Consider the following 27,499-nt stretch of genomic DNA (forward strand, 5'->3'; position numbering starts at 1 on the left):
CCCCAGGGCAAGTGATCTGAGAAGGAGCAGAATGGAAGCTTCAATGTCTCTCATGATTGAGCCTCAGAAGCCATCCACCTCCATTTCACAACATCTTATTTGATCTATGGATCAGACTTCTTCATTGCAGGACACTCTATGTAAGGTCAAGAATACCAAGGGCAAGAATTCCTGGGGGCAAGCTTGGCTACATTGATGAATAAGGTGGACACAGTACTTACCCTCAAGGACCTTATTGTCTAGAGGGAAAATTTGACTCCAAATAAGTAATTACAAAAAGAATGGTTTATTGGTGACTATGATGTCTTGCTATGATGGAAGAGTACTGAGTCTTCTAAAGGTGTGTAATGTCAAGAATTTGATCTGGTCTGCTTTGTGAGGGAAGTCTTCCCTGGAGAAGATGCCTTAAGGATGAGGAGGAGTTGGACAGATATCTGGCAGCAATGGAAACAGCTTGGGCAAAGACCCTGAGGCAGGAATATGCTCAGCCCTTTCAGAGATCTCAAGAAACCTTGTGTGTGTGTGTTGAAGGAAAAGGAGGAGCATATCAATTCAGGGAGAAAATGGCCCCAGCTGACACTGGATGAGAGGAAAGATACCTGATTGTGTGAACTTTGTGAGCCATAAGGATTTGCAAATTCATCCTAGAAGCAAAGAGAATTTTCTTCTTCCAGGCAGTGGTGGGGTGTGGAATGAGATGCCTGGGATTTGGTGTTTTTCAAAGATATGTCTGGTCTGGAGATGAGTTGTAAATGGGCAAGAATGGAAGGTCAGGAGACCATAAAGGAGGGTTTCCCAAGAGAAAGATTACTTGCAAAAGAGCTGTCATTTATTTTTAAACAGAGAGCAAGAGAAAATGTAAAGTACCCCAAATTTAGGAAATACTCCCTAAATATTACTTACCTCTTCCCCTTAAAACAAACAAACAAACAAACAAACAAGTCAGGAACATTTAAAATAAAATGATATGTGCAGAACAGATCTCTCTACAAAGAGAAGTCAAAAATATCCTCAAATACTGCAAGGCTCATTAGGCACCTTGTAAGCTCAGGCACTAGGGTCCAGAAAGAGCCTTGTCTTGGGAAACAGAAGGATTTAGCAGCAATCTTAAAGCCTTGTTCTGCCATCAGCAGGAATCCGGACCAGCCCACAGAGAGCTCTGAATAGCATTTATGATGCTTAATCAGAAAGCATGCAGCGTTGATCTGGAAATTAATTGGATGCTCAGGTGTTTCACACATCATGGAGAGTTAGACATCACAAAGAATTTGATAGGAATATATTTAGTAACAGTATCACTGATGTTAAGTCCCAAGCAGAGACCCATATCTACTTTGGGGCTCATTATATCCTGAGTGACAATGGGTACTTAGCAAATCTCTTTTGATTATGATGATTAACCACATTGCTCAGTGTCTTTAATAGCTAGTGAGGAATTGGACCAGAGCTGGGGAGGTTTCTAAATGTGACCCACTGTGCAATTATTTATCATTTTTACTCCACTCACTGTTTTAACTTAATAGATTGTTTCTAAAGGTAACTGTATGTTACCACCATAATGGAAAACCTCACTTGCTATACAAAGAAGGACAATCATTAAAGCACAGTCCACTGCTAGAATTCCCTGTGCACAGCCCATAGCGGGTGCAGCGTGCCCTGAAAAATGCCAGCCTGGGACGTGCCTGTAGCAAAGGAGCGCGGAATGAATAACCAGGTCATTAGTCCCCACAGCTGTGTGTGCTGGTGACACTCAGCAACTGATACAGGGAAAGAATGAAGGAGAGTTAGAGGGAGATTTCTCAAATGAACAGCAGGGAATATTGATTGCATGTACCTAAGGAAGTAAACTACATGGAAAGGATTTGAAAATACGCTAAGGCCTAGAGACTTCTTAGACTTTGCAGCTCCAACGACCACCAGCTAGAAAAACCAGAGAGAAGGGATGCCCCTCCTGGGACAGGGCCCGGGTCTCATTTATCTGGTGTGTCTATAATCTGGGGAGGGGCAGGAACTGAACTCAGTAAAGGCTCAGCACTGTGTTTCCTGCTGCTAAAAGTTTCACACGGAAATAGCTACAAAGGCACTGGAGGTAGGTATTTGCACGGGGCAAAAAATCTACCTGTAAAGGAAATGCGAAACGGGGCACTTTGAAAAGAGTTTTGGCAGTCGCCTACAAAGTTAAACACATGCAACCATCTGTCCCGCCCCTAAGTACTTACCCAAGACAAATGAAAGCATATGTTCATTTAAAAAACAAATATAAGGATGTTCATAGCAGCTTTATTCATGTTAGCAAAAACTGGAAATAATTCAAATGCCCATCAACAAGTGAATGGATAAATGAAATCGAGGTGTGTTTGTACAACAGAATATCATCCTCCAACCAAAGGAACAAACTACTGATGCATGCAACAAAATAGACGGACCTCAGAAACACTATGTAGGCTGAAGAAGGCTGAGGATAAACACAGGAAAGTACACACTCTCTGGTTCCATTCAAAATGGTGGTTGGTCGAGGTACAGGGGCATGAGAAGGGCATGACAGAATTTTCTAAGAGATGGAAATGTTCCCTATCTTGACTGCCAGCATGGTTACATGGGTGTACGTACTCCCAGCCACACCCTTTGCATCACATAATGCGCTACAGATAAGTTATACTTCATTTTTTAAAGTACCATTTTAAAAATAACCTATTAGCAAAAGAGGTATTTTAAAAACCAGTTACTACTGAGAATGTCCCATGAACATGGGAAAAGCAGGAATTCGAAGGTCGGCATTTTCACTGCCCCCTAGGAGAAGATACACCCGCCTATCTCCTTAGGTTGTCTCAAGAATAAAAGAAGAAAATAGATGCCAAGATATTTGGAAACTCTCTAGTCGCTGTATAGGCTGAGAGGGGTATACATGTTTAACCATGATTACTAAACCCTGAGAGCCACATCACTCTTGTTTTTTCCATATTTGCATTTTTAATACAGAAGGAACTTGCTCATCATAAAAGAAAAACTGCATTTTCCCTCTCCCCCCTCTCCTATCCCTCATCTACAGCCCCCACTCACATCCCAATTTTAATGATGTAGCAGTTTTGTGTGAATCTTCCAGATTGTTTTCCCCCAAACCAGAATCATACAGTAGATTGTAGTGGGTAACCTGCCTTGTTATACAACAACATGGTCTCTTCGCATAGTATGAATGTACCATAATTTATGTAACTAAGCCCCCAAAATTTGACTTTTTGATTCTGCCCCCAATGATTTGCTACTGTAAACTCTGGAATGAATATATTTCCTTGACCAGAGGTCTTTGAATTCTTGTGTGACTGTTCCTTTAGAATAAATTCCTAGAGGTGAAATTTCTGGGTCAAGTAGTACATGCATTTTAATTTTGATAAAGCTTATCAAATTATTCTCTGAAAAGATTGAATCAGTTTACAGCCCTCCTGAGAGCATCACTTCTCCTTCTGATCTCACAGAGAGGGAAAATAAAGGAAATGTTGTGATGTTCAAAGACTCTCCAATGTCCTTGAAAAACAAAGGTGATGCTGAGGCCAACGTGTCCCTATTTTCACTGCTGACTTGAAATTTCCATAATGAGGAAATAAAACACATGATTAAAGAAAAACTGTTAAGGAATGAGATTAATGAGAGTTGAGAGCCTATGACTCGAACATTTGCTGGTTAATGGATTTAGGGATAGAAACAGTGTTGCATCAATTACAGTAATTAACTAGAGATGAAGACGAATTGAAGGCAACCTCTCTTGCCAGCCAAGCCTCAGTTTAAATGCTGAGTAATGAGCTGCTGGTGGTGATGGGAAGGCGAGAAATGGGCTAGTATTGAGAAAAGAATGAAGCTCTCATTCTCCAAGATGTGTGCCAGGTTCTCAGAAACAGAGTTCCATTCTGCCTCTGAGAACCCCATCTGGAACAGCTTGCCTTTCAAGAAACAGGACGCTTTTTAGCAAACACATTTTGGCTATATCCCCCAAGGTATCTTTTTTCCTCCGTAAATGGAGTTAAACTCTTTCTGAACCTGAAAGAATACGACCCTGAAGGAAACATAGCCTGTCCCTGTGATGGAATGCACAAACAAGGAGAAACACCAAATACAGCACTTCCACATCTTGCTGACCAAGTCAGAGAGAATTCATGACCCACCTAGTAGTCAATTCTTTTGGAAATAAGTCTTTAGAATAGGAAAAAATAAATAAAAACATTTGAGGGAAAAGGTAGACATTCCAAAGCAATAACTAGAAATCATCTATAATACTTCACCAAGATAAGAGCACTTTCCTTATTATTACATATAGTCACTCTGGCCAGAAAGTCAATGGCTATTTTTAATTTCCATTTTTTTTGACAGAAAGTAAAATTTATCCTTTTTGGTGCAATGTTATACAAGTTTGACAAATGCATAAAATCACATAACTACCACCACAATCAAGAGACAGGACATCCCCATCACCCCAAAACACTTCACCCATGCTGTCCCTTGTGGTCAACTCCTCTGAAGCCCCCATCTGCAGTCCTTTACAGCCACAGATCTATCTTCTGTCCCTATAGCTGTACCTTATCTAGAGAATGTAATATACATGGAATCTTAGCCTTGTGAATCTGGCTGTGGTCATGCATTTATGACTCATCCATACGGTTGTATATATTAATACTTGTTCCTTTTCATTGCTATGTAGTATTCCATTGTGTGCATGTACCACAGTTTATCCGTCGCCCAGTTGTGGGACATTTGGATGACCTCCAGTTTGGGCAATTATAAATTAAGACACCATATACATTCACATGCAAGTTTTTGTGTGAAATTAATACTTCCTTTATTTTGGGATCACTGGGCCATATGGAAACCCAACTGCTCTTTAATCTCCTTAGAGTACAAAGAGCCTAGAAACAGTTCAATTGCTCCTGGGGTTGAATACTCTTTTTATTGAACACTGTTCTCACTCATGTAGCATGAGTGTGAGAGTGAACAGGCTATCATCTTGCCTTGTCCGGCTGTCCATTCCAGCTATGTCCCCAGCATGAAATAAGGAACTCAAGATGTGGACTCTGATGCTTTCAAGCCCAGTGACTCCAGAAAATCACTTGCCCATTTTGGGGAGGGCCTTAAGTCAAGCTAAAACAGGACACTCCATTTCCTTTCCTCTTCCCATCAATGTCTGTATCTTAAAAGTTTCATAAAAATTTGTAGACAGATGGGATTTTCAAGTAAAGGAAATACATTTAAATGGAATTCTGATTATTTTTCCATTTGAAATTTTTTCCGTGACTTTCTCATTTTATTTATTTATTTATTTTCTTAAATAGTTTATTGTCTAGCACTGCTAGGAATTTACCCAAGGGATATAGAAATGCTGAGGCATAGGAGCACATGTACCCCAATGTTCATAGCAGCACTCTCAACAATAGCCAAAACATGGAAAGAGCCTGAGTGGCCATCAACAGACGAATGGATCAAGAAGATGTGGTTTATCTATACCATGGAATACTACATGGCAATGAGAAACAATGAAATCTGGCCTTGTGTAGCAACATGGATGGACCTTGAGGGTGTTATGCTGAGTGAAATAAGTCAGGCAGAGAAGGACAAATATCATATGTTTGCATGTATAGGAGGATTAGGAGGAACTTAACGAGGACAATGGGGGAGAAGAAGGGGGGAAATAGTGGGGGAAAGGGGGAGAGGCAAACCATGAGAGACTCTTGAATGCTGACAAAAACTGAGGACTGATGGATGTGGGCTGGGGTGGGCACGGAGAAGGGCACTTGTGAGGATGAATTATCCCCACATATAACATATATATAACACTAAGTGTTATATGGAAACCAACTTGACAATAAACTATTTGTAAAAAAAAAAAAAAGTTTATTGTCAAGATGGTTTCCATATAACACCCAGTGCTCATCCAAACAAGTGCCCTCCCCCATGCTCATCACTTCTCTTCCCCTCTCCCCCACTCCCATCCGCCCTCAGTTTGTTCTCAACATTCAAGAGTCTCTCATGGTTTGTCTCCCTGCCTCTCCCCAACTATTTGTCCCTTTCTTCTCCTGCATTGTCCTCTGTTAACTTCCTCCTAATCCACCTATATGTGCAAACATATGGTATTTGTCCTTCTCTGCCTGACTTATTTTGCTCAGCATAACACCCTCTAGTTCCATTCATGTTGCTACAAATGGCCAGATTTCATTCGTTCTCATTGCCATGTAGTATTCCATTGTATATAAAGACAGTCCTAAGAGGAAAGTACATTGCACTTCAGGCTTATTTCAAGAAATTAGAAAAAGCTCAAGTGCAAAATCTAACAGTGCACCTAAAGGAACTAGAGGGAGAGCAACAAGAGCACCTGAAACCCAGTAGGAGAAGAGAAATAATAAAAATCAGGGCAGAAATCAACAATATAGAAACCAAAAAAACAGTCGAACAGAGCAACGAAACCAAGAGTTGTTTTTTTGAAAAAATAAACAAATTGACAAACCTCTTCCCAGGCTTCTCAAAAAGAAAAGAGAGAGCACTCAAATAGACAAAGTCCTGAATAAAATAAACTTAATACAACTAACCTCTCAGAAATACAAGCAATTATCAGGGAATACTATGAAAAATTATATGCCAACAAACTAGACAACTTAGAAGAAATGGACAAATTCCTAAACACACACACTCACTACCAAAATTCACACAGGAAGAGACAGAAAACCTGAACAGACCCATAACTAGTGAGGAAATCGAATCAGTGATCAAAAATCTCCCAACAATTAAGAGCTCTGGGCCAGATGGCTTCCCTGGGGAATTCTACCAGACATCTAAAACAGAATTAATACTCATTCTTCTCAAGCTATTCCAAAAAATAGAATCGAAGGAAAACTTCCAGACTCATTTTACAAAGCCAGCATCACTTTGATTCTCAAGCCAGACAGAGACCCAGCAAAAAAAAGAGAACTACAGGCCAATATTTGATGAATATGGATGCAAAAATCCTCAACAAGATGCTTGCAAATCGAATCCAACAGCACATAAAAAGAATTATCCACCATGATCAAGTGGGATTCATTCCTGGGTTACAGGCCTGGTTCAGTATTCGCATATCAATCAATGTGATACATCACATTAACAAAAGAAAAGATAAAAACCATATGATCCTGTTGAGAGGTGCAGAAAAAGCATTTGACAAGATACAGCATCTCTTCTTAATAAAGACCCTCGAGAAAGTCGGGAGAGAAGGAACTTACCTAAACATCATAAAAGCCATCTATGAGAAGCCCTCAGCTAACATCATCCTCAATGGGGAAAAACTGAGAGCTTTCTCCCTGAGATCAGGAACACGACAGGGATGTCCACTCTCACCACTGTTGTTTAACATAGTGCTGGAAGTCCTAGCGTCAACAATCAGACAACAAAGGGAAATAAAAGGCATCCGAATTGGTAAAGAAGTCAAATTTTCACTTTTTGCAAACAACATGATACTCTACATAGAAAACCCTACAGACTCCACCAGAAGCCTACTAGAACTGATCCATGAGTTCAGCAATGTTGCAGGGTACAAAATCAACATACAGAAATTGGTTGCATTTTTATACACCAATAATGAAGCAACAGAAAGAGAAAGCAAGAAACTGATCCCATTCACAATTGCACAAAAACCATAAAACACCTAGGAATAAATCTAACCAAAGATATAGGAGATCTGTGTGATAAAACCTATAGAAAACTTATGAAGGAAATTGAAGACACAAAGAAACAAAAAAACATTCCATGCTCATGGGTCGAAAGGGTAAATATTGTTAAAATGGCATTACTACCCAAAGCAATCTACACATTCAATGCAATCCCAATCAAAATTGCACCAGCATTCTTCTCAAAACTAGAACAAACTATCCTAAAATTTGTATGGAACCACAAAGGGCCCCAAATAGCCAAAGTAATATGGAAGAAGAAAACCAAAACGGGAGGCATCACCATCCCAGACTTTAGCCACTACTACAAAGCTGTAGTCACCAAGACAGTATGGTATTGGCACAAAAACAGACACATAGACCAATGGAATAGAACAGAGAACTCAGAATTGGACGCACAAATTTATGGCCAACTAATCTTTGACAAAGCGGAGAAGAGCATCCAATGGAAAAAAGACAATCTCCATTTGAAATTTTTTTGAAAACATATGCAGTTCCCAAATTTGCTCATTAATGTGAGTTTATAATATGAATATATTCCAAGAAAGCTAAAAATATTATCATAATTATATAATCCCTATTATATCTAAATTCTTAGATATAATTTTTGATGATTTGTCTTCGAAAAGGTAAAATATTTAAAAATTTTTCTTTTCTATCGCAATTGAACACAGCTGAGTTAAATTCAGTAAGTATTCAATTGAGGCTAAAGATTTGCCTTTTGCAACACACATAATGATTTCTATCTTGTTTCAGTTGAATTAAGTGTATGAGACCTCTGTTTTTATATCTAGTGTCAGCTTATTCCATTTTTCCAATTTCCCCTTGTTTTTCTGAAATAATAAGGAAAAATCCAATTAAAATATGCAAATAATGCTGCATACAGCACCACCATAGTTAATCATGGTATACATAAAGTAGTAAGACACTGGCACATAAAAAAGGAAGTTTAGGGAAGTCAACATCTAACGCACAAAACCACGACTAATGAAAAGGTGAATATTAGAGGTTTGAAACGCCATGGAAGCATGCTTGTGTCGTTCTGCCCAGTTCCAAAAACAAACTGTCTTATTTTAATAATCTTGTTAGTATGTAGAAAATGAGCAAGTTCCACCTGATAACTTACATGGTCAAATGAGACTAGAGTTAACAAAATGATTTTAGACAATCATTTGTCTTGTAATTAGTTCATTCATTCATTCATTGAATATGCACTGACATCCTCTATGTCCCCATAGTGGCATCAAATAAAATATGGTCCACATCCTTGAACCACTTACAGTAAACTGGACGGGATGGAAAAGTGAGGCAAGTATTGTGGATGGATATCTAGCCAAAACAGAGGGTCACATGGGGAGAGATCTTAAATGGGATGATATTTGAGCTGACTCAGCTTAGCCTGATTTAGGGAGAAAAGAACTCTCTACAGATGAAACAGCACAGAGCATAGGCATGGATGGAGTGCTTGGCAGGGTGTACAAGAAGTTAACACTAGAGCCTGGAGTCCTATACATGTTTCCTAGACTGCTGGGTGGCTTATAACCACAGAAGTTTATTCTCTCATAGTCCTCGAGGCCAGAAGTCTGAAGTCATGGTCACAACATGGCTGGTTCTTCCAGAGACTCTGAGGGAGATTTGGTTCCATGTCTCTCCCCTGGTCTTGGGTGATTGTGGGCAACCCTTGGCTTTCCTTGGCTTTCCTTTCCTTGGCTTTCCTTTCTAATCTCTGTCTTCACCTCCAAGCTGACATTTTCCTCCCTCCGTGTCTCTGTCTCTATCCCCTCACATGGCTTTTTTTAGATTAAAAAGTTTATTTCTTTATTATGAGAGAGTGAGGAGAGGAGGGGCACAGAGGGGGTGGGAAGGAGAGAGAGGGAGAGAATTCCAAGCAAGCTTCATGCCACCAGTGCAGATGAACTGTGAGATCATGATCTGAGCTGAGATCAAGAGTCAGACGCTTAACCAACTGAGCCACCCAGGTGCTCCCATGTGGCATGCTTATAAAGACACCAGTCATTGGATTTAAAGCCCACTCTAACCTAGTATGGTCTCATTTAACTTGTTTACATCAGTAAACGTGGTATTTCCAAATAAGGTCACATTCACAGGGGATTTGGTCTTCCATACCAAGGTTATGACTTCAATAAATCTTTTTAGCAGACACAATTCAACTCAAGAAAACAGGTTCCCCCAAACTGCAGCCCACACATTGCCCTTTTGTGGTTGTTGTTTGTAAATAGAGTTTTATGGGAACACAGCCACACCAACTTGTTCACCTAAGGCAGAAGTGAGTCATTGTGACAGAGATCATATGGTCCACAAAGGCTAAAACATTTACCAGCGGGCCCTTCCAGAAAGTTTAGGGACCCCTGAGAGAGATCAGTAATCATGAATGGCTTGGGGGTTAAGCCGAAGAGTGAGACAGTGGTGCTGCCCACTCTAGGGAATGTGGTCTGATGCTGATAGAAAGCATGCAGGCGCCAATGGGCTGGTGAAGTCACAAACAGAAGGTGGAGTGGGCAGGGGATTTGCAGACCCCAGTGAGATATCGTGAAGGTCAGTGAAGGAAGGGGTAGGAGACCATGCAGTGGAGAGCAGAGAACGAGGTGTGGTATCTGTGATTGGGACAGTTATGCGTTATGAGAAGGTCAAAAGGGAGGTGCTCAGATGGGACTGAAGAGGAGTCATTGGGGTGGGCAGTGTGTGTGTGGGGGATGGCCACGGAACAGGAAGACAAGGAGGAAGATGAGCATTCTCCATGGGTCTTAGAAATGCCAAACCTGAAGCTGGTAGCGAGGTGGTGAGGAGCCCCATGAGTGAGGGCATATCATCCCCAAAAGGTCTAGAGCACTGTATTTCCTTCCCCAAAAACCTAGCACCCATAATTCAACCGGTGCAACCCCTGTGCACAAAGTGATGGTGTGATTAATGTGGATTCTGGCACTCCATCCTTGTAGCAACTTAATAAGGTATGTGCACAGCCTCCAAATGAAGGCTGTAATCACTTTTCCATAGTTTCTGAATTATGAAGTTGGATTCCCATCACAAGCGCTGTCAAGTTTTTTTGGCTTCAAAACCAATTAAAATGATGAACAGCTGTGAAAGGAGCCAGAAGTGCATTTCATCTTTCTCCAGAACAGTGAGGGATCAGTCCTTTTCTGTGTCACATTTCACATTAGCTGGGAACATGAAATTGGGCTTGTTCAAAGGTAAGACTCAAACAACTTCTTCATGGAATGGAACTGATCCACTTAGGTTTTTTTTTTTTTTTTTTTTTTTTTCCCAGCTGTAAACACTGAGGTATTTACAATGGGCCTTGTCTTCCTTTGCGCTTCTCTCCCAAGGTCATAACACTCTGTATCCATCATCTCCTGTTAGTAAGGTTATCCTAAAAAGAATCACTAAAGCAGGGATTAACTTTGAAAAAAAAAAAAGACAAGAGAAAAGATTGTGGGAAAATTTTGAGCTTGATTTACTATGGATGCAAATGTAAGTGACAACGAAAGCCTTGAGGACCCCCCCTGAACCACACACACACCTTGCTGCTATATCATTTATCTCAGGTATTAATGTTCCCATCCAATTCCAAGGGTGCGGAGTCTCATCATTTTTCCCCCGTGTTTTATGGTAGGAATGACCTGCAGATGTCTTGCAGGAAGAGAGACTGAGAGAAGAGAATGAGTCTGCGTCTGATCACATTCCTAGAACAAAGTCAACCACTTCTAATTGAAAAGCCTTGAGCAAATCACACACCCCCAGAGCCTCAGTTTTCCTATCTATAAAATGGGGGTTACAATACTCAATTCTCAAAACTATTGTGAGTTTCAGCTGACATTAATTTGTGTTGATTTATACATGTATGTGATTTATACCTAAAACTTGTACCTGTATGTATAATAACAATAGACCCTTGAGTGATCTTTTTCTTCTTCATATTGCTATGCTTTTGACAGGTGGAAAAAACATTGTTTTTGGAGATAGTTTCCAATAAATCACATTTGGACTGAACAGCCCCTTCGCTGAGGTGACTGTTATTGGTGAGCTCTTTGCTATTTTTAAGGCTGAATAAGGAGAGGCGGACGGTACAGAAGTTGTCTAATCAGTTAGACCGGAAGGGCTATAAAGCAGCATCTCCCTCTCTCCCAGGATATCTGGATTCATAGTCCAGTGGCCTGGGACCCTGCAGCCATTCAAAGGCAAGCGGAACACTCACAAAGGACCCTAGGGGGGCAAAGCAGTGATCTTTTATCTCTACAACATCGCAGAATACCCAGTCAAAAGAAGGGAAACACAAATCAACTTGTACCTTGTCACCTTGACAACACAAATTTAAACCCTGGCTGCTAGATGCTCTCCTGATTCCCTTTCCAAACAATGTCTTTCTCTCGTCCTGCTGATTTACACAGTTGCTATTACAGGGACTAAGAGCACACTCTGTCTTTGTGAGACTGGGAAAAGTGAGCTTGAACAGCCTTTGAACAGGCTACTCCCAGCCTCTTCAATCTACCTCCCAGACGAGATGTGAGGTCCAACAGCAGCTACTGTCAGCCCCTCCGAGGGTGCCCCTCTTCCGTCCTGGGTCCCGGAGGACATCCCTGCAGTCACCCTGGGAGATCGCTCCCCCCACCTTCTCATTAAGCTATTAAGACTAACTTGGACTGCCTTTCTTAAACCCGCATCTTTTCTTTTCCTTCAACCTGAAATTAGCTGCTGCCTCTGTGTCACCCTCTCCCGACGTGACGGGTAATGAAGTGATAGAGGCTCTCAGCACTGCTGCGAGCTGCCTTTGTACAACTCGCTCAAGGTCAACTCTGTCCTTGTGGGGACCCAGAGACACCTTGGCGGTGAAGGTCCCCGGGGAAGAAGGGGATCCAGCAGTGTTAGCACAGGGCCAGAAGGAATGACCACCCGCCTGATTGAACCACCTGATTGAACCAGTTGTGCGCTAACATTGGCTTCCAGCAGGATCTATGCTCAGAGGTGATTGTCTCTGTGCACTCTCATTTTACTAAATCCAGATTACAACTTACTACATCGTTAGCTTTAGTTTCTCTATGACACTTGTTAGAATCCAGGAAACACACGTTGTTTCTTTTCAGGAAAGAGGCAGGTGTGTACAACTGAGAGGGTGTTGAAATATACACACATTTTTAAAGAAATGCTTTAATTCTCATTGCTATTAAAGCAGGTTGACATTGAGTTTTGTCTATAATTAAGTATATTTTTAAAGTTTTGACAGAAACTTTATTTTAAGCAGCAGGAAGCAAAAAATAATTCACACCTTAATATTCATCCAAAATTATTTAACAGCAGGAAAACCTTCACTTTGAACTTCCACTCTTTCTTGCAGAATCAATTCCTGTGACAGTTCTCACCTGCCAGAAGCATAGAGAAGCCCATAATATTATGCATAGTAACTGCACACTTTATCTTGCTTTCTTGTTTTCCTTGGTCCATCAGGCCACTCCTTCAGAACCAAGTAATCCATTGTAACAACTCTATTCTCAGAACTGACTTTCTCCATGGAAAGTCACTTCACTCTGAGAGATGCCAAGAACTCCTGATGCTTCCAAAATACCACCCTTCAGTCTCTACTATTAGAAATTGAGTTTTTTGGCTCCTTTCCATGTCCATTCTCTTCTGCTAATGCAAATAATGCTGGAAAAGGCACCGTAATAAACTTATTTATGCTAAGATATGAATGGCTTATCAAATTCAATTTCTTCCTGTCAGAGAGTTTAGGTGGAAGGGGGAAGAGAGAAAGTGGTGGAGAAGTGGGTGTAACAGGGAGATTATGGATATGTAAGCAGAAAAGAGGGGCCAAAGACAGGCTTGACCCCTTGCACCCACTTTACAAATAAAAGAATCATACACGAATCCCCTAGAGATGCAGGTAATATGTGGATTCACATTCAGTCAGCTGGGGGTATAGTCTCAGATTCTGTGTTTCTAACAAGTGCTCGGGTGATGTCGGTGCTATTTATCTATAGGCCACACTGTATGCAGCAAGGGAACCAGAATATGAGTAATAAACAAGGGTGTTAGCTCACCTTGACTATACATCAGAATCACCTGCAGAGCTGGGTTTTTTTTTTAATTTTTTAACATTTATTTATTATTGAGAAACAGAAAGAGACAGAGCATGAACGGGGAGGGGCAGAGAGAAGGGGAGACACAGACTCCGAAGCAAGCTCCAGGCTCTGAGCTGTCAGCACAGAGCCCAACGTAAGGCTTGAACTCATGATCTGTGAGATCATGACCTGAGCCGAAGTCAGATGCTTAACTGACTGAGCCACCCAGGTGCCCCAGAGTTGGGTTTTTTTTAACTACGAATGCCCAAGCCCTGCCCCAGATCAATTGAATCAGAATCCAGGCGCCACTCAAGTATTCATCCTCCTAGAAGTTCCCTGGGTAATTCCACTGAGCAGCCTGAGTTGAAACTCACAGTGGCTGCCAAAGACTGTGTCGGAAGCTTGGGTATCCGTCCATAATTCACGTACTCGCTCATGACAGCCAAGGGCAAGGCGCCTCAGCTCGTGTATCTTCCTCTCCAAAAGTGGCTTGCTACTCTACCATGACTGGCAAGTAGTTGGCACTCGAGAAATATTTGTTCAATGAAAAAAAATAAATGATAGGCTGAATGCATGAATAAAGGCCAAGAGCCTATAGAATGTAAAGAACTGAAGCTAGAATGTTGAAAAGACAAGTGATGTGATTGAGATTTGAGGATTGAAAGTCTTTTCCATTAGTCCTTCAGATCTTCAGTGCAGATAGTCAGTTCTTGGCCCCTCTTGAGGCTGAGTCTGCTGACAACAGAAGAATCTGAAGCTGTAATATTGACAGTGCTTTATGGCAGTGGTTCCCAAACACTGACCAGCCCCAAACACACCTGCACGATTCTCACCATGAGTGCTATTATTTACCTAGGAGGTTTCCTTAAATTTACTCACCTCTTTTATCGTAAATGAATGTGCTTTGAAGGGAAACTGTGAATCACTATTTCAAACAGATAAACAACCAATATCCCTTGACATAAATGGAAAGTAACTGTCAAAATAAATACCATGAAAACAACTCAAGCTGGCTACCCTGCCTGCCAATGCTTGCCAGATAACAAGGCAAGGAGGAGAAAGGTATTAAAGACACGGTGCACGCAATGGAGACTTGCTGTTGGCATAATAAGAACAATCAGGGGAGCGCTTTGAAAGAAGTCACGGTCTGGTCTGCAAGACCGTATTATTGAAGGTGCAGAGTGCATGCATCCCATGAAACACCTCTCTTGGCCAGCGATTTTCAAACTGTGCTCAGAAATCCAAGGGCCACCAAGGGGCACCTGGGTGGCTCAGTTGGTTAAACATCCAACTTCGACTCAGGTCATGATCTCATGGTTCATCCGTCTAAGCCCTGTGTCGGGCTCTGTGCTGACAGCTCAGAGCCTGGAGGCCTGCTTCAGATTCTGTGTCTCCCTCTCTCTCTGACTGTCCTCCACTCACACTCTGTCTCTCTCTCAAAAATAAATAAACATTAAGAAAAAAATTAAGAAATCCAAGGGCCACCAATTAGTGTTGAAGAGGCTCTGGAGAAAGAAAAAGAAGTATTTCCAAGATTTCAGTTTCTGAGAAATCCAGTCACCCATGCTATTACATATACTGTGAGGTTTGGTTTTCAAAAAGAGTTCTACTTCTAAGAGGAACAACATAATCGAGAGGGAAGGGGACTGGCTTGAAGCTTGCTGTTGAAAGCAGAAGGAGATTTCTCTTTGAAAGCACATTTGCTGCTTTAGGCTTCAAAGGCGTCATACCTACCTTGGATGAGAGCGTTTACTAACCGAAACTATGCTGTTTGAAAAATGAATGGATCATGCAAAGTAAGAGAGGTGCTTCCTGGCTCTTTAGTGAGTGCGTCCCCGGGTGGGAGTTAAATTATTGGCTCAATATATATGCTTGGATTGAGACAGAATGACCCATGGACATTGTAGAGAGTAAATACACTAATCATTCCCTTCTGTTTGCTAGGCATTTTTTCTCTTTTAAACAATGCATCTAATAGTATGTGATGGTTATGTCCTTTTTAAAAAATGTTTATTTCTTTTTGAGAGAGAGAGAGAGAGAGCTCATGCTAGCAAGGGAGGGACAGAGAGAGAGGGGGACAGAGGATCCAAAGTGGGCTCCATGCTAACAGCAGAGAGCCTGATGCAGTACTTGAACTCACAAACGGTGAGATCATAACCTGAGCTGAAGTGAGATGCTTAACTGACTGAGCCACCCAGGTGCCTCTGTGATGGTTATGTTCTTATGCAGAACAGAAAGGCTGCACCGTTAGAAGAGGGTTTCTCTGGAGTCAGACTGCCTGATTGATTGATTGATTGATTGATTGATTTTGAGAGAGAGAGAGAGAGAGAGAGAAAGCTCTAGGGAATCCCAAGCAGGCTCCATGCTGTCAGAGACTCTGTCTCTTTTCCTCTTTGTGACCTCAGGCAAAATACTCAATGTCTCTGTGCTTCAGTTTCCTTGCTCACAGAATGAAACTGAGAAGAATATTGTCTACCCCCTAAGGATGTTATGAGGAGAAGCTGATGCATACAAAGCATCCAAAAGAGCCCTTTGCACAAAACAACCACTCATTGTGTGATACTTGTTGTTATTATGGCAAAAAAAAAATTACATAGAATAAAATTACATGAAAATTATGTTTTCCTTCCACCCCAGACCCTATGACCCTCCCTAGAGGCAAAGTACCATATAGATGTTCTTAGGTATCTTTCCAGATATGTATTTACTGTATGCATTTACTATAAAGAATATCCTCTCAAACCACCTGGGTGGCTCAGTAGGCTCAGGTCATGATCTCATGGTTTATGAGTTTGAGCCCCATGTAGGGCTCTATGCTGACAGGGTAGAGCCTGCTTGGGATTCTCTCTCTCTGCCCACCCCTCCCCCCATCTCTCAACATAAATAAACTTTTTTGAAAAAATGCTTTAAGAATATCTTTCTCCTCTGTGCAATTAGGAGCACACGAGGCACTCTATTCTACACGTGGCCTTTCTTTTAATTTTTTTTTAATGTTTACTTATTGTTTTAAATGAAGATAGTATTGGCGTCTTCTTCTTTTTTTTAATGTTTACTTAATTTTGACAGAGTGAAAGAGAGAGCATGAGCAGGGGAGGGGCAGAACTAGAGGGAGACAAAGAACCTGAAGCAGGCTCCAGGCTCTGAGCTGTCAGTACAAAGCCAGATGCGGGGCTTGAACCCACAGACCATGAGATCATGACCTGAGGCTCAACTGACTGAGCCACCCAGGCACCCCAATGTTTACTTATTTTTGAGAGAGACAAGAAGACAAGAGTGCAGGCTGGGGAAGGACAAAGAGAGGGAGACACAGAATATGAAGATGAGCTGTCAGCACAAAGCCTGATGTGGGGCTCGAACCCATGATCTACACAAGATCATGACCTGAGCTGAAGTCATATGCTTAACTGACTGAACCACCCAGGCACCCCTACACACTGCCTTTCTTATTTGACTATACCTCTTAGGGAATTAGTTCATGATAGGCTTGGTCCCCCATTCTTTACTGAGGCTGCAGAGTTTGACATCTGATGGAGTCCCCATTGTTTATTTAGGTTGGCTCCACTATTGAACATTTACAATCATGCTGCCATGAATGCATTGAAAAGCAAGTATTTCATACATGTACAAGTATATCTTTAGGATAAATTCTTAGAAGTGGGATGACTTTGTCAAAGAGTCTGTGGATCTTTTATTTTGATAGATATTGTCAAATTCCTCTTCCAAGAAATTGCACCAATTTGCACACCAACCACCCGCATACACAACTGTCTCCCCTCCTTCTCAGAAAAGGATTTTAAATTCATAAACAAAATACATGAGAGAATCAAAGAAAGCAACTATGTTGAAACACAGTTATCAACGTGTAAAAATACAAGTGTGAAATGGTATATGTATCATTCTTTCTAAATACATTGAACAACAAAATCTAGTAGCAGGTAGGCGCGAGTAGAAAAATAATTTCAGCCTATCTGCAACAACTGTAACGTGATATGAAAATACGTGTTGGTGACAAGCTCACAGGTCCTGCTAATAATATTGTGGCTTGTAGTCTCCAACCATAATTAAAGGAAATGCTAAATCTGACTTGGCAGCTAGTGATAATAAAGATGTAAACTCTTTCTGAACAAGTGTGAGACCCTATCAACGGGACCAAGCCAGCCCTCAGAGATTAACTACAGTGAGTGGCAGCTTCTTCTCAATGAAGATCAGCCCCAGGAATTCACACTTTCAGGGAAGATCTTAAATTTTGTGGGTGGGAATCAGCCTCATCTAGCCAGAACCCATTTCACTGGCCTTATGAAGTGATAAGACAAGTCAAGATGTGGACAGGCAGGGATAAATCTACAGAGGTGTTCCTCTGACTGTTTCTTAGACATAGCCCCACCTCTTCCTTCAGTACCATCTGCTTTCTTATCCCTAGGGTTTGGGAGAACATTAAATAAGAGATTTTAACTCCTTTGAAAACTAAAAGGTGCTCATTCTTTTTCTCTTTAATTGTTTTCATGTTTGTTTATTTTAAGAGAGAGGGCACATGTGTGCAAGTTACAGACGGGCAGAGAGAAAAGGAGGGAGAGAATCCCAAGCAGGGCTCAATTCCCCCAAACCGTGAGATCACGACCTGAGATGAAATCAAGAGTCAGATGCTTAACTGACTGAGCCATCCAGGCGCCCTTAAAGGGCACTCATTTTTAAGCCTCTGTGATAACCATTGGGAATTAATATTATTTTCTCTTCTTATGTGTACTGCTTAGAACCTCTCTCTGACTTGCTGATAAAAGCAACCCTGCAGGCCAAGAAAGGAGCTGCTTAGCTTTGGAAAATATAAAAAGTCTAGTGGTCCAGGACATGGCCTGGGGACATAGTGATGCTTGCCCAGCCTGACTATGATGTTACCTTCTTCTCTTACCCCAAGAATACTCCAGTGACTAAATTACTGGAATTTACCAGAGCAAGAAGGAAGTGATGGAAGGAGGTGTCAAATCCATCATGAGATAACACCCCATCACTGGAAAAACACACAACTCTTGCAATCTTAGGAGTAGAAAAGAAAGATTTCAAACAATTTTCTGACTATGCATCTTTTTCTTAAATTTTTGAGTGCTGGAGAAATGTTAAATTTCATTAAGTTTTACAGCCAGACTTAATATAGACATAAATCCCTTTAATGTTGGTTTCAGTCAAAAGTGAGCTGAACATTATCATTAAAGCAGCACATGTGGGAGAATTATTTGAGGAAAATCAAAATAGGCACAGTTGGGAACATTCAGCCATGACCATATTAGATGCAAGTAAGCACAACAGCAAAATTCTGCAGACTCTAAAGGACTGGGCTATTTTGCTGCTCAGTTTCCATACAGATGAGCTTTGTTCTGGGGCAATATGGTTGCAGTTTGCAAGTCTATCTGGGGAAGCTCATTTCTCTTTCATTAGTCCATGAGCTCAGTGCAATTTCAGCTAATACAGTTACACAGCTCCTAGCTGGGTTATTTGGTTAAACGCCTTCAGGGAAAGTAGCAAGCCAGAATAAAGAGACAAATGGGATGGATGTACTTTCTTGTTCTGAGAGCCTATATCTGTAGGAATCTCATTGACGATTAACCATATACCACACTGTACTCATAAACTCCCATTGTTTGAGATATTATTGAAGTCTGGTATTCCTTGACATTTCACAGGGCACATCTTGTCTCCCTAGTACAATTTCTTTGATGTGTGAGCTTATAGATGATTCTAACTAGGGAGATCTACTTGCCGTGGTTCATGGACATGGTAGTACTTACATGTATATGTGTGGAATTGAAGGAAGCACACCCCTACTGGTGGATGAGTTGCGAAATTGCACCCTCCTTCCAGGCAAACAAATTAGGAAATGTGCTCCCTTCTAGGCTAACAAATGAGAAAATGGTGCCCCCACCCCAGGGCTGGTCAATTATTTTTTTAAAGCCCCACCCCAGGGCACACAGCTTGTGGAGTCAAGTGCACCCTTATGCAAGACACAACCTGCACAACTGTGCATGGGCAGCCCTGATTTTAAAAAATAACACATTCCTAATATTGTAGTCAGGCCATAGAGGTTGCTCCTTGATGCTCTAAAGATAAGTGTTCTCTCACAGCCGTGGACCCATGTTAATCATATTGCCTCTGAGGAAAGCAAAGTATCGTCATAATGTCAATGCAGCATCGTACTTCAAAATGGAAGGTGGGTAAGGCCTTGTGTCTAGAAACAGACTTCATCCAGTGATGGACAGGGGGATAGACAGGGGGATGGACAGGGGGATTGTGTCTAGAAACAGACTTCAACCAGTGATGGACAGGGGGATGGTGGAAATAGTGATGAGGCTTCCCTGCCATCCCAGCCTGATGCTCCCTTCTGCCTCCACAAGTGTCCCCACCAGTTTCTGACCACAGTAACACCTGATGAACCACCTTTGACTGGCATGAGACCCAGGAGAGGTCAATGTCAAACTCCTAGCAACATAATAAGGCTAGTGTATATCAGATTCCTTTTCAGCAGCTACAGCCCACCTAGACAGGATGGGACATGGGATGGGTATGTCTCAAAACAAAGGGGTCCCCTCAGGAAGACAACGACTGGGCAAGATGCTATAGTGTAGACCTCAGGCTCTCAGAGGCCAGCCTGAGTTGCTATAAAAGTAAATATTTTAAGATTTGTTGGTTTCTGTCACAACTGCTTAAGCCTGTTGTTGGAGTCTGAAAGCAACCATTGGCAATTAAACAAATAGACCTGGTTATGTTCCAATAAAACTTTAATTTCAAAAACAGGTATTGAGCGAGATTTGGTACATACCATATTTTGTGACTCTTGCTATAGGTGATCAAAGAAAGTGAAGAACACAAAAGAAGTAAGAGTGAGAGAGTGCCCACACTTTGGGACAATGCACTTGCTAGCTTACATCGATTCTTTCATTTTATCCTCACAGCAACCAGGTACTTACATTTTATCATCTGCATTTTAAAGTTGAGTAGGGGCGCCTGGGTGGCTTAGTCGGTTAAGCGTCCGACTTTCGCTTGGGTCATGATCTCGCAGTTCGTGGGTTCGAGCCCCGCGTCGGGCTCTGTGCTGACTGCCAGCTCAGAGCCTGGAGCCTGTTTCAGCCTGTGACTCCCTCTCTCTCTGACCCTCCCCTGCTCACGCTGTCTCTCTCTCTCCTAAAAATAAATAAAACATTAAAAAAAAAAATTTAAAGTTGAGTAAACTAGGGTTTCCAGGACACAAGATAATTGTCAAGAACAAACTGCTTATATTTGACACCAGATCTGTCTGGCTTGAATACTTCTCTCCCTTTCTCTAGTCCAAGCTGATGCCTACAGACACATTTATTGTGTACAACCCCAACAGGGATAGTCCGCAGGTCCTAGAGGTATTAACTTCCAGATCTGGGGTAACAGTGGCAGTGCTGGAGCCAGGTTCAGTCTCGGGGGGGTCTTAGAAGCTTCTCTGTGTATGTGAAAGCCAGGGACATGGTTGCCACTGGGTTCACCACTGGCTTTCACAGTGAGACCAGCTCTGGCATCTGACGTGTGGCATTTGTCGGCCTATGACTTTGATGGCTGCACAAAGGTGGCACCTGGGACATAAGAAGTCAGAAGATTACTTGAAAATAAGTAAGGTCCTGTACTTTCTTAGCTTAATGTTCAGGAAGCTTAAAGTGCAGACAGCTTTCTGATGGAAAACTCAAAGTACAAACAACAACCAAAGTCATAACTATTAAGCTTCCTTTCTACGGGCTAATCTAGTCCTGCTTTCTGACTCTGCAGTCAAATATTCAGAAATTAAGCCTTAAAATTATTAAATACCAGAGGGTTTATTTTTTCCTCTAGCATTCAATTCCTATAAGAGAAATGAGCCATTATCAGAAGTTTCTTCCAGAAATAACTTCCTTCAAGGCAACTCTGAGGTCAGTTTGGATTCAGTCCAGCCTTCTCACTTTCTGCACGATGGGACAATGATAATTCAAGTTCTTCGTGATGACTCTGAATCATCCTGATCCTGAATCATCTGTGATTAAATTATGTTTGCTAAACAGTTAGTATTTTCTAAAGCAAGCAAATAAGACTAATGCATTTAAAAAAGAAGTTATAGAAGAACTCAAACCAAAACAAGCAGTTGGCTTAGCCTGGAATGACCAGAACATTAAATTTACAGAGACACCACTTCCCCCTAAATGTCCATGTTAATGGCTATTTTAGAAAATTCCAGCATAACTCAAGGCCAGTTTAATTTATTCCTGAACACAAATAATTTTATGGAAGGCAACACTGTAATTCAAATAAATAAATGATTTGGTTTGGGCCATAAAAGTATAAACAGAGCACTTACAAAAAATTGCTTACTGTTGTTTCTTGTTATAAACCATTAGATTTTTAGCCAAAAGACTTACACGCACAACTGTTTGCCTTCCTTAATACTCAGCGTAGACTCTTACACAAGGAATTAAGCCTTAGTCACCAAATTAACTAAAAGACGACCAAAAAAAGTTTGTAAGTCACCAACCATTTCACATTCAGAAGTGAATTTGACCCCAGACAATACAAGGTCTTTCTCTTGTTATAAAAGTGGGATCAGGGCTCTGTGGATTCTCAGCTGCAAGTTCTGCCATTAGACCTCTTCAATGTCCCCTCCAGCCCAACCCAACTCAGGGCAAGCCATTTTCTCCAGGATCAGGAATTGGAGCCAAAAAGCCTAAGTCCTGATCACAGGTAATAATTATAAACCAGAAAAGTGAACCAGGGTGAAAAGCTTGTGAAAAGGGCAATCAGGCAGCAAACACAGAGGTGCAGAAAATTTCAACTTTTCTTTTCTCTAATGGAATTTAACTTCTTATCTGCCAACCTGATTGCACCGGATCAAGGCAGAAATTTGACCTTGGTCAGTTCAGGTGTTACCCCACCCTGCTGTCTCCAGAATTGTCCTTGAGCTTCAAAGGACCAGCACAGCACTGAGGAGAGGATGCGGAGTGCTCGTGCTAACATCTCATCGTCTGTACCCCTGGATTCCACTCTTGCATCCCCATTCTCACTGATTGGTCGTTGGTTCATGTGGATCCTGCCTGAGCTCTGGATCCTCAGTGTCCTAACTCCCGAGCTTTCTAGGCCAGCTGGTTCTTACTGTCACACTCTCTGCCTTGCCAGCCTCCCACAGAATATTCTCTTGCCCCCTGCTTCACACTGACAGTCAAAGAAATGCAGAGTGGGGCCACCCCAAGTCCCTGAACTCAGACATCCCGGGGAGCCACTACTGATCTGCAGCAACACACCCCGTCCTAAGATGAGTCCCAGATCTCTCGTTGTTGGACATTCCAACATACCCCCATCCCACTCCAGAACAGAAGAAAGAGAGCCCCCGTTGAGGGCCTCACAATAGCAACTAGTTGAATGTTCTGTTCAACTTGCCTACACCAGGCAATTTTTCTGTCTTCTGTAGAGAAACAAACCAGGCTTAGCATACAGTTTTCCCAATACATTGTTTAGGCTTTAATCTCAGCTTTCAAGCCCCAAAGAAAAAGCGTTAACTTGGGTTTCTCTCTATATTCCATGCATCAATTCTACCTAAGAATGCTCTTGTCTCAAAAATTCAGAGAAGGTTAGGGGTAACTGAATATAGTAACTATTTCAAAACAATACCCCTCAAAAGAACTGAAATCCAAACAGTTCAAGAAAAGTAAGAAAATAAAACACACCAAAAAACCATGCCAAATCTGAGAGTGTCTCCTAGAGACAGGAAATATAGACCATATAGAGAATAAAACCTTTTAAAATGGTAAATAAATGAGTGTAGTTTGGGACTTAAGGGGAGAAGGAGGAACACATAATTTGGAGCCAATAATTATGGCCAGAGGAGATAGGAAGTTGTCCTCTCTGGTGACCAGGTGTTAAAAGAAGACCTAGATTCAAAAAAAAAGATAGGATTGTTCAACACAGAAGATGCAATGATTGGTTCAAATTTTGAATGAAGTAAGAGAAGGTGGAGAATGAGGAATTGATTTTTGAAGTTTCAGTTATGCACATGAGTAAGTTCTAGAACTGTGCTGTGCAACGCAGTCAATAATACAGTATTGTGTGCTTTAAACTATGTTAAATATTTTCACCAAGACAAGAACAAAAATAACACACAGACACAAAAGAACAAAAGGAAATTTGGAGAGGCAATGAACATGCTTTCGGCACCTTGTTTGGGGTGATGTTATCGTCGGTGTATGTATATGCCCAAACTCCTTACACATGAAGTATATCGATACCTCAATAAAACCAAAAATTCTTAAATTAAAAAAATTTAAAACCATAAACAAAAATAAATCCAATATGGATGAAAGAGCTAGGTGTGAGACCGGAAGCTGTCAAAATCCCAGAGGAGAGAACAGACAGTAACCTCTTTGCCATTGGCTGCAGCAACTTCTTACTAGGCATGTTTCCTGAGTCATGGGAAACAAAAGCAAAAATAAACTACTGGCACCTCCTCAAGATAAAGAGCTTATGCACAGTGAAGGAAACAATCAACAAAACTAAAAGGCAACCTTTGGAATGGGAGAAGATATTTGCAAATGGCATATCCGCTAAAGGGTTACTATCCAAAAAATATAAAGAACTTAAAAATTCAACACCCATAAAACAGAAAATCCACTTAAGAGAAAGGAAGAAGACATGAATAGATGTTTTTTCCAAAAAAGACATCCAGATGGCCAACAGACACATGAAAAGATGTTGAATGTTACTTATCATCAGGGAAATACAGATCAAATACACAATGAGATGGGGTGCCTGGGTGGTTCAGCTGGTTAAGCCTCTGATTCTTGATTTCAGCTCAGGTCATGATCTCACAGTTCATGGAATTGAGCTCCACATTGGGCTCTGCACTGACAGTGCAAAGCCTGCTCAGGATTCTCTCTCTTGCTCTCTCTCTCTCTTTCTCTCTCTCTCTCTCTCTCTCTCTATCCCTCCCTCCCTCCCTCTACCCATCTCTCCTGCTTGTGCGCTCTCTCTCTCCCTCAAAATAAATAAATACTTTAAAATATGCAATGAGGTATCACCTCACACCTGTCAGAATGGCTAAAATTAACAACGCAGGAAACAACAGGTATTGGCGAGGATGTAGAGAAAGGAGAATCTTCTTACATTATTCGTGGGAATGCAAATTGGTGCAGCCACTCTGGAAAACAGTATGGAGGCTCCTCAAAAAGTTAAACATAGAACTACCCTCTGATCCAGCAATTGCACTACTTGGTATTTGCCCAGAGGATACAAAATACTGATTCAAAGGGATACATGCACCTGTAATGTTTATAGCAGCATTATTAACAATAGCCAAACTATGGAGAGAGCCCAAATGTCCATCGACTGATGAATGGATAAAGAAGATGTGAGATATATAGATATATAAGGGATTATTACTCAGCCATCAAAAAGAATGAACTCTTGCCATTTGCAGTGACATGGATTGAGCTAGAGAATACTATGCTAAGCAAAATAAGTCAGTCAGAGAAAGATAAATACCATATGATTTCACTCATATGTGGCATTTAAGAAACAAAATAGGTGAACATAGTGGGGAAGAAAAAAGAGAAGCAAACCAAGAAACATATTCTTAACTGGAGTCTTAAACAGATTCTTAACTAATTGGGAAGGTGGGTGGGGGATGGGAGTTAAATGGGTGATGGGTCTTAAGGAGGGCATTTGTGATGAGCACCAGGTGTTGTATATAAGTGATGAATCATTATATCCTATACCTGAAACTAATATTACACTCCATGTTAATTAACTAGAATTTAAATCATAAAAACTGGAAAAAAATTAAAAACACAAATTTCAGGGTGCTGTCTATCCCAAACACAACATTTATTTAAATAAATTAGTATTATACTTCTGATTCCTACAACTACTGGTGACTAATAGCCTTTTGTCCATCCAGGAAATGGAAATACAAACTAATAGAACTCATCAATTTGCTTTGAAAAACATTATTCCACTAATGCATCAGATTTACAAACTGAAGTATTTTACCTCATAAAAGGGCACAATTCTTGAAAATGTCGCAGGACCCATGGAATCAAGAAATGCCCACACTGAAATATATATCTAATCCAGTGCTTTTTAGCCAAATGTATACTGTGGACCAGGAAGCCATCTGGATCTTTACTGAAGAGCTCAGAAACAGAGCGGAGGAACATGGGATTCTCATTCTGAGCATTCCAGGCAAGCAGAGAAGGCAGTGGGAAGGGATGAATTAGTCACCAAAAGGTGGGATCATTTCCCATCAGAAGCCAAAATCAAATGTCAGCCAACTAGACAACTAAATGGAAAACTAAGTGGATACGTAATTGATTTCTGTGAGGAGAATATTCTCAAAGGGAAAAATGGAGGTATTAGAGTGCATAGAATTTAAACTTCTAACTGAATATTGTAGGGTATAAGAGTATTCTCAATTTGTAATTGTATATTTATGTATTTGGTCATTTGATTGATGTCTGTGCTCCCAACTAGGCTGTAAGTTACACAAAGACAGGGATGGCACCACTGTGTTCCCACATCTGGCATAATCACTGGCATGTATTCGACTCTTACTGAACTTGTTGAGTGAATAAATGAGTTTGATATTGTGCTGATGTTAGGGGCTTGGGCAGAGGCTTAACACCCATAAGTATAAAGGAGACAAGCCTATGTCGGTCTGAAGCAGGGAGCTGAAGTGAGATTTCTGCACAAAGCAAGAACACTCCAGAGGTTGCCTCACTTGTGACATAAGATCTAGAACATTCTGACCATCAAGCCCAGGAAGCGTAACATAAATCCTGGATTCTAGGTGAACCCCATTCACCTACAGATAGTAACTCAACTTAAAATGGAGACAGTCCTGGAGAGCACAGGACTCACATTTTCTAGTTCATTGAGGGCCTGAAGTGGAATGGAATGAGGAAGGCTGGAAAGAGGATAAAGGGAGGGACAGAGAGATCCACGGACACGCTGGCTCTGTCACCCCTTTGTAAGGGCTGGCCCAGAAAGGAACATTAACACAGCACTCCACAGAGGACCTGTAAACATCACACAGTCGTGTCTTGCTGCACCCTCTCTGGTCTGTCCATCTGGCTTGACTGACCTAATGAGATGCCTTGTGTTTTTCAGAATGCGGAAGCGAGCTATGACTTCAGCGGCAATGACCCCTATCCCTACCCTCGATACACAGATGACTGGTTCAACAGGTATACTGGGCCTCAGGGGCCGCCTTTGACTTTAGATCTGGGGGTTTTGTTTGACTCTGTTTTTTAAAGCTTGACTATCACCAGCAAAATAATCTCAGTGCTTCCCTAAATTATACTATGATTTTTCTCCTTCATAGCTACATTCTCTAAATTCTTGGATTTTGTTAATGCGGCAATGTTCCTCTAGAATTGTCTTGGGACTATTTTGTTCAGTTGAGTTGGGAGTTATTTGCCTCTTTATTAAAGATAAAAGAGGGATACCTGGGTGGGTCAGTCAGTTAATTGTCTGACTTCAGCTCAGGTCATGATCTCACAGTTTATGGGTTTGAGACCCACATCGGGCTCTGTGCTAACAGCTCAGAGCCTGAAGCCTGCTTCAGATTCTATGTCCCCCCCTCTCTCTGCCCCTCACCCACTTGCACTCGATATCTCTCTTTCTGAAAAAATAAACATTTTAAAAAGATAATAGAAATAATCAGAAATCCTTTTCAACTTGCCACAAGATGATAAAAAAAAAAAAAGTGCTATTTCCACT

General features: G+C 41.3%; 1 protein-coding gene across 1 annotated transcript in view; it reads left to right on the forward strand.

The window, feature by feature from the left end:
- LOC120245182 (neuroendocrine convertase 2) overlaps positions 1-27,499 on the forward strand; it is a gene marked incomplete at its 3' end in the record, with an annotated part of 232,254 nt that overhangs the window by 176,690 nt on the left and 28,065 nt on the right. Inside the window, exon 6 of the mRNA XM_039252110.1 lies at positions 26,888-26,964. Coding sequence (XP_039108041.1) covers positions 26,888-26,964 — 77 coding nt within the window. The remainder of the gene's footprint in view (positions 1-26,887; positions 26,965-27,499) is intronic.

This window comes from Hyaena hyaena, unplaced genomic scaffold, assembly GCF_003009895.1.
Source record: "Hyaena hyaena isolate Hyena2069 unplaced genomic scaffold, ASM300989v1 scaffold_411, whole genome shotgun sequence".
In the NCBI taxonomy this organism is placed as follows: domain Eukaryota; kingdom Metazoa; phylum Chordata; class Mammalia; order Carnivora; family Hyaenidae; genus Hyaena; species Hyaena hyaena.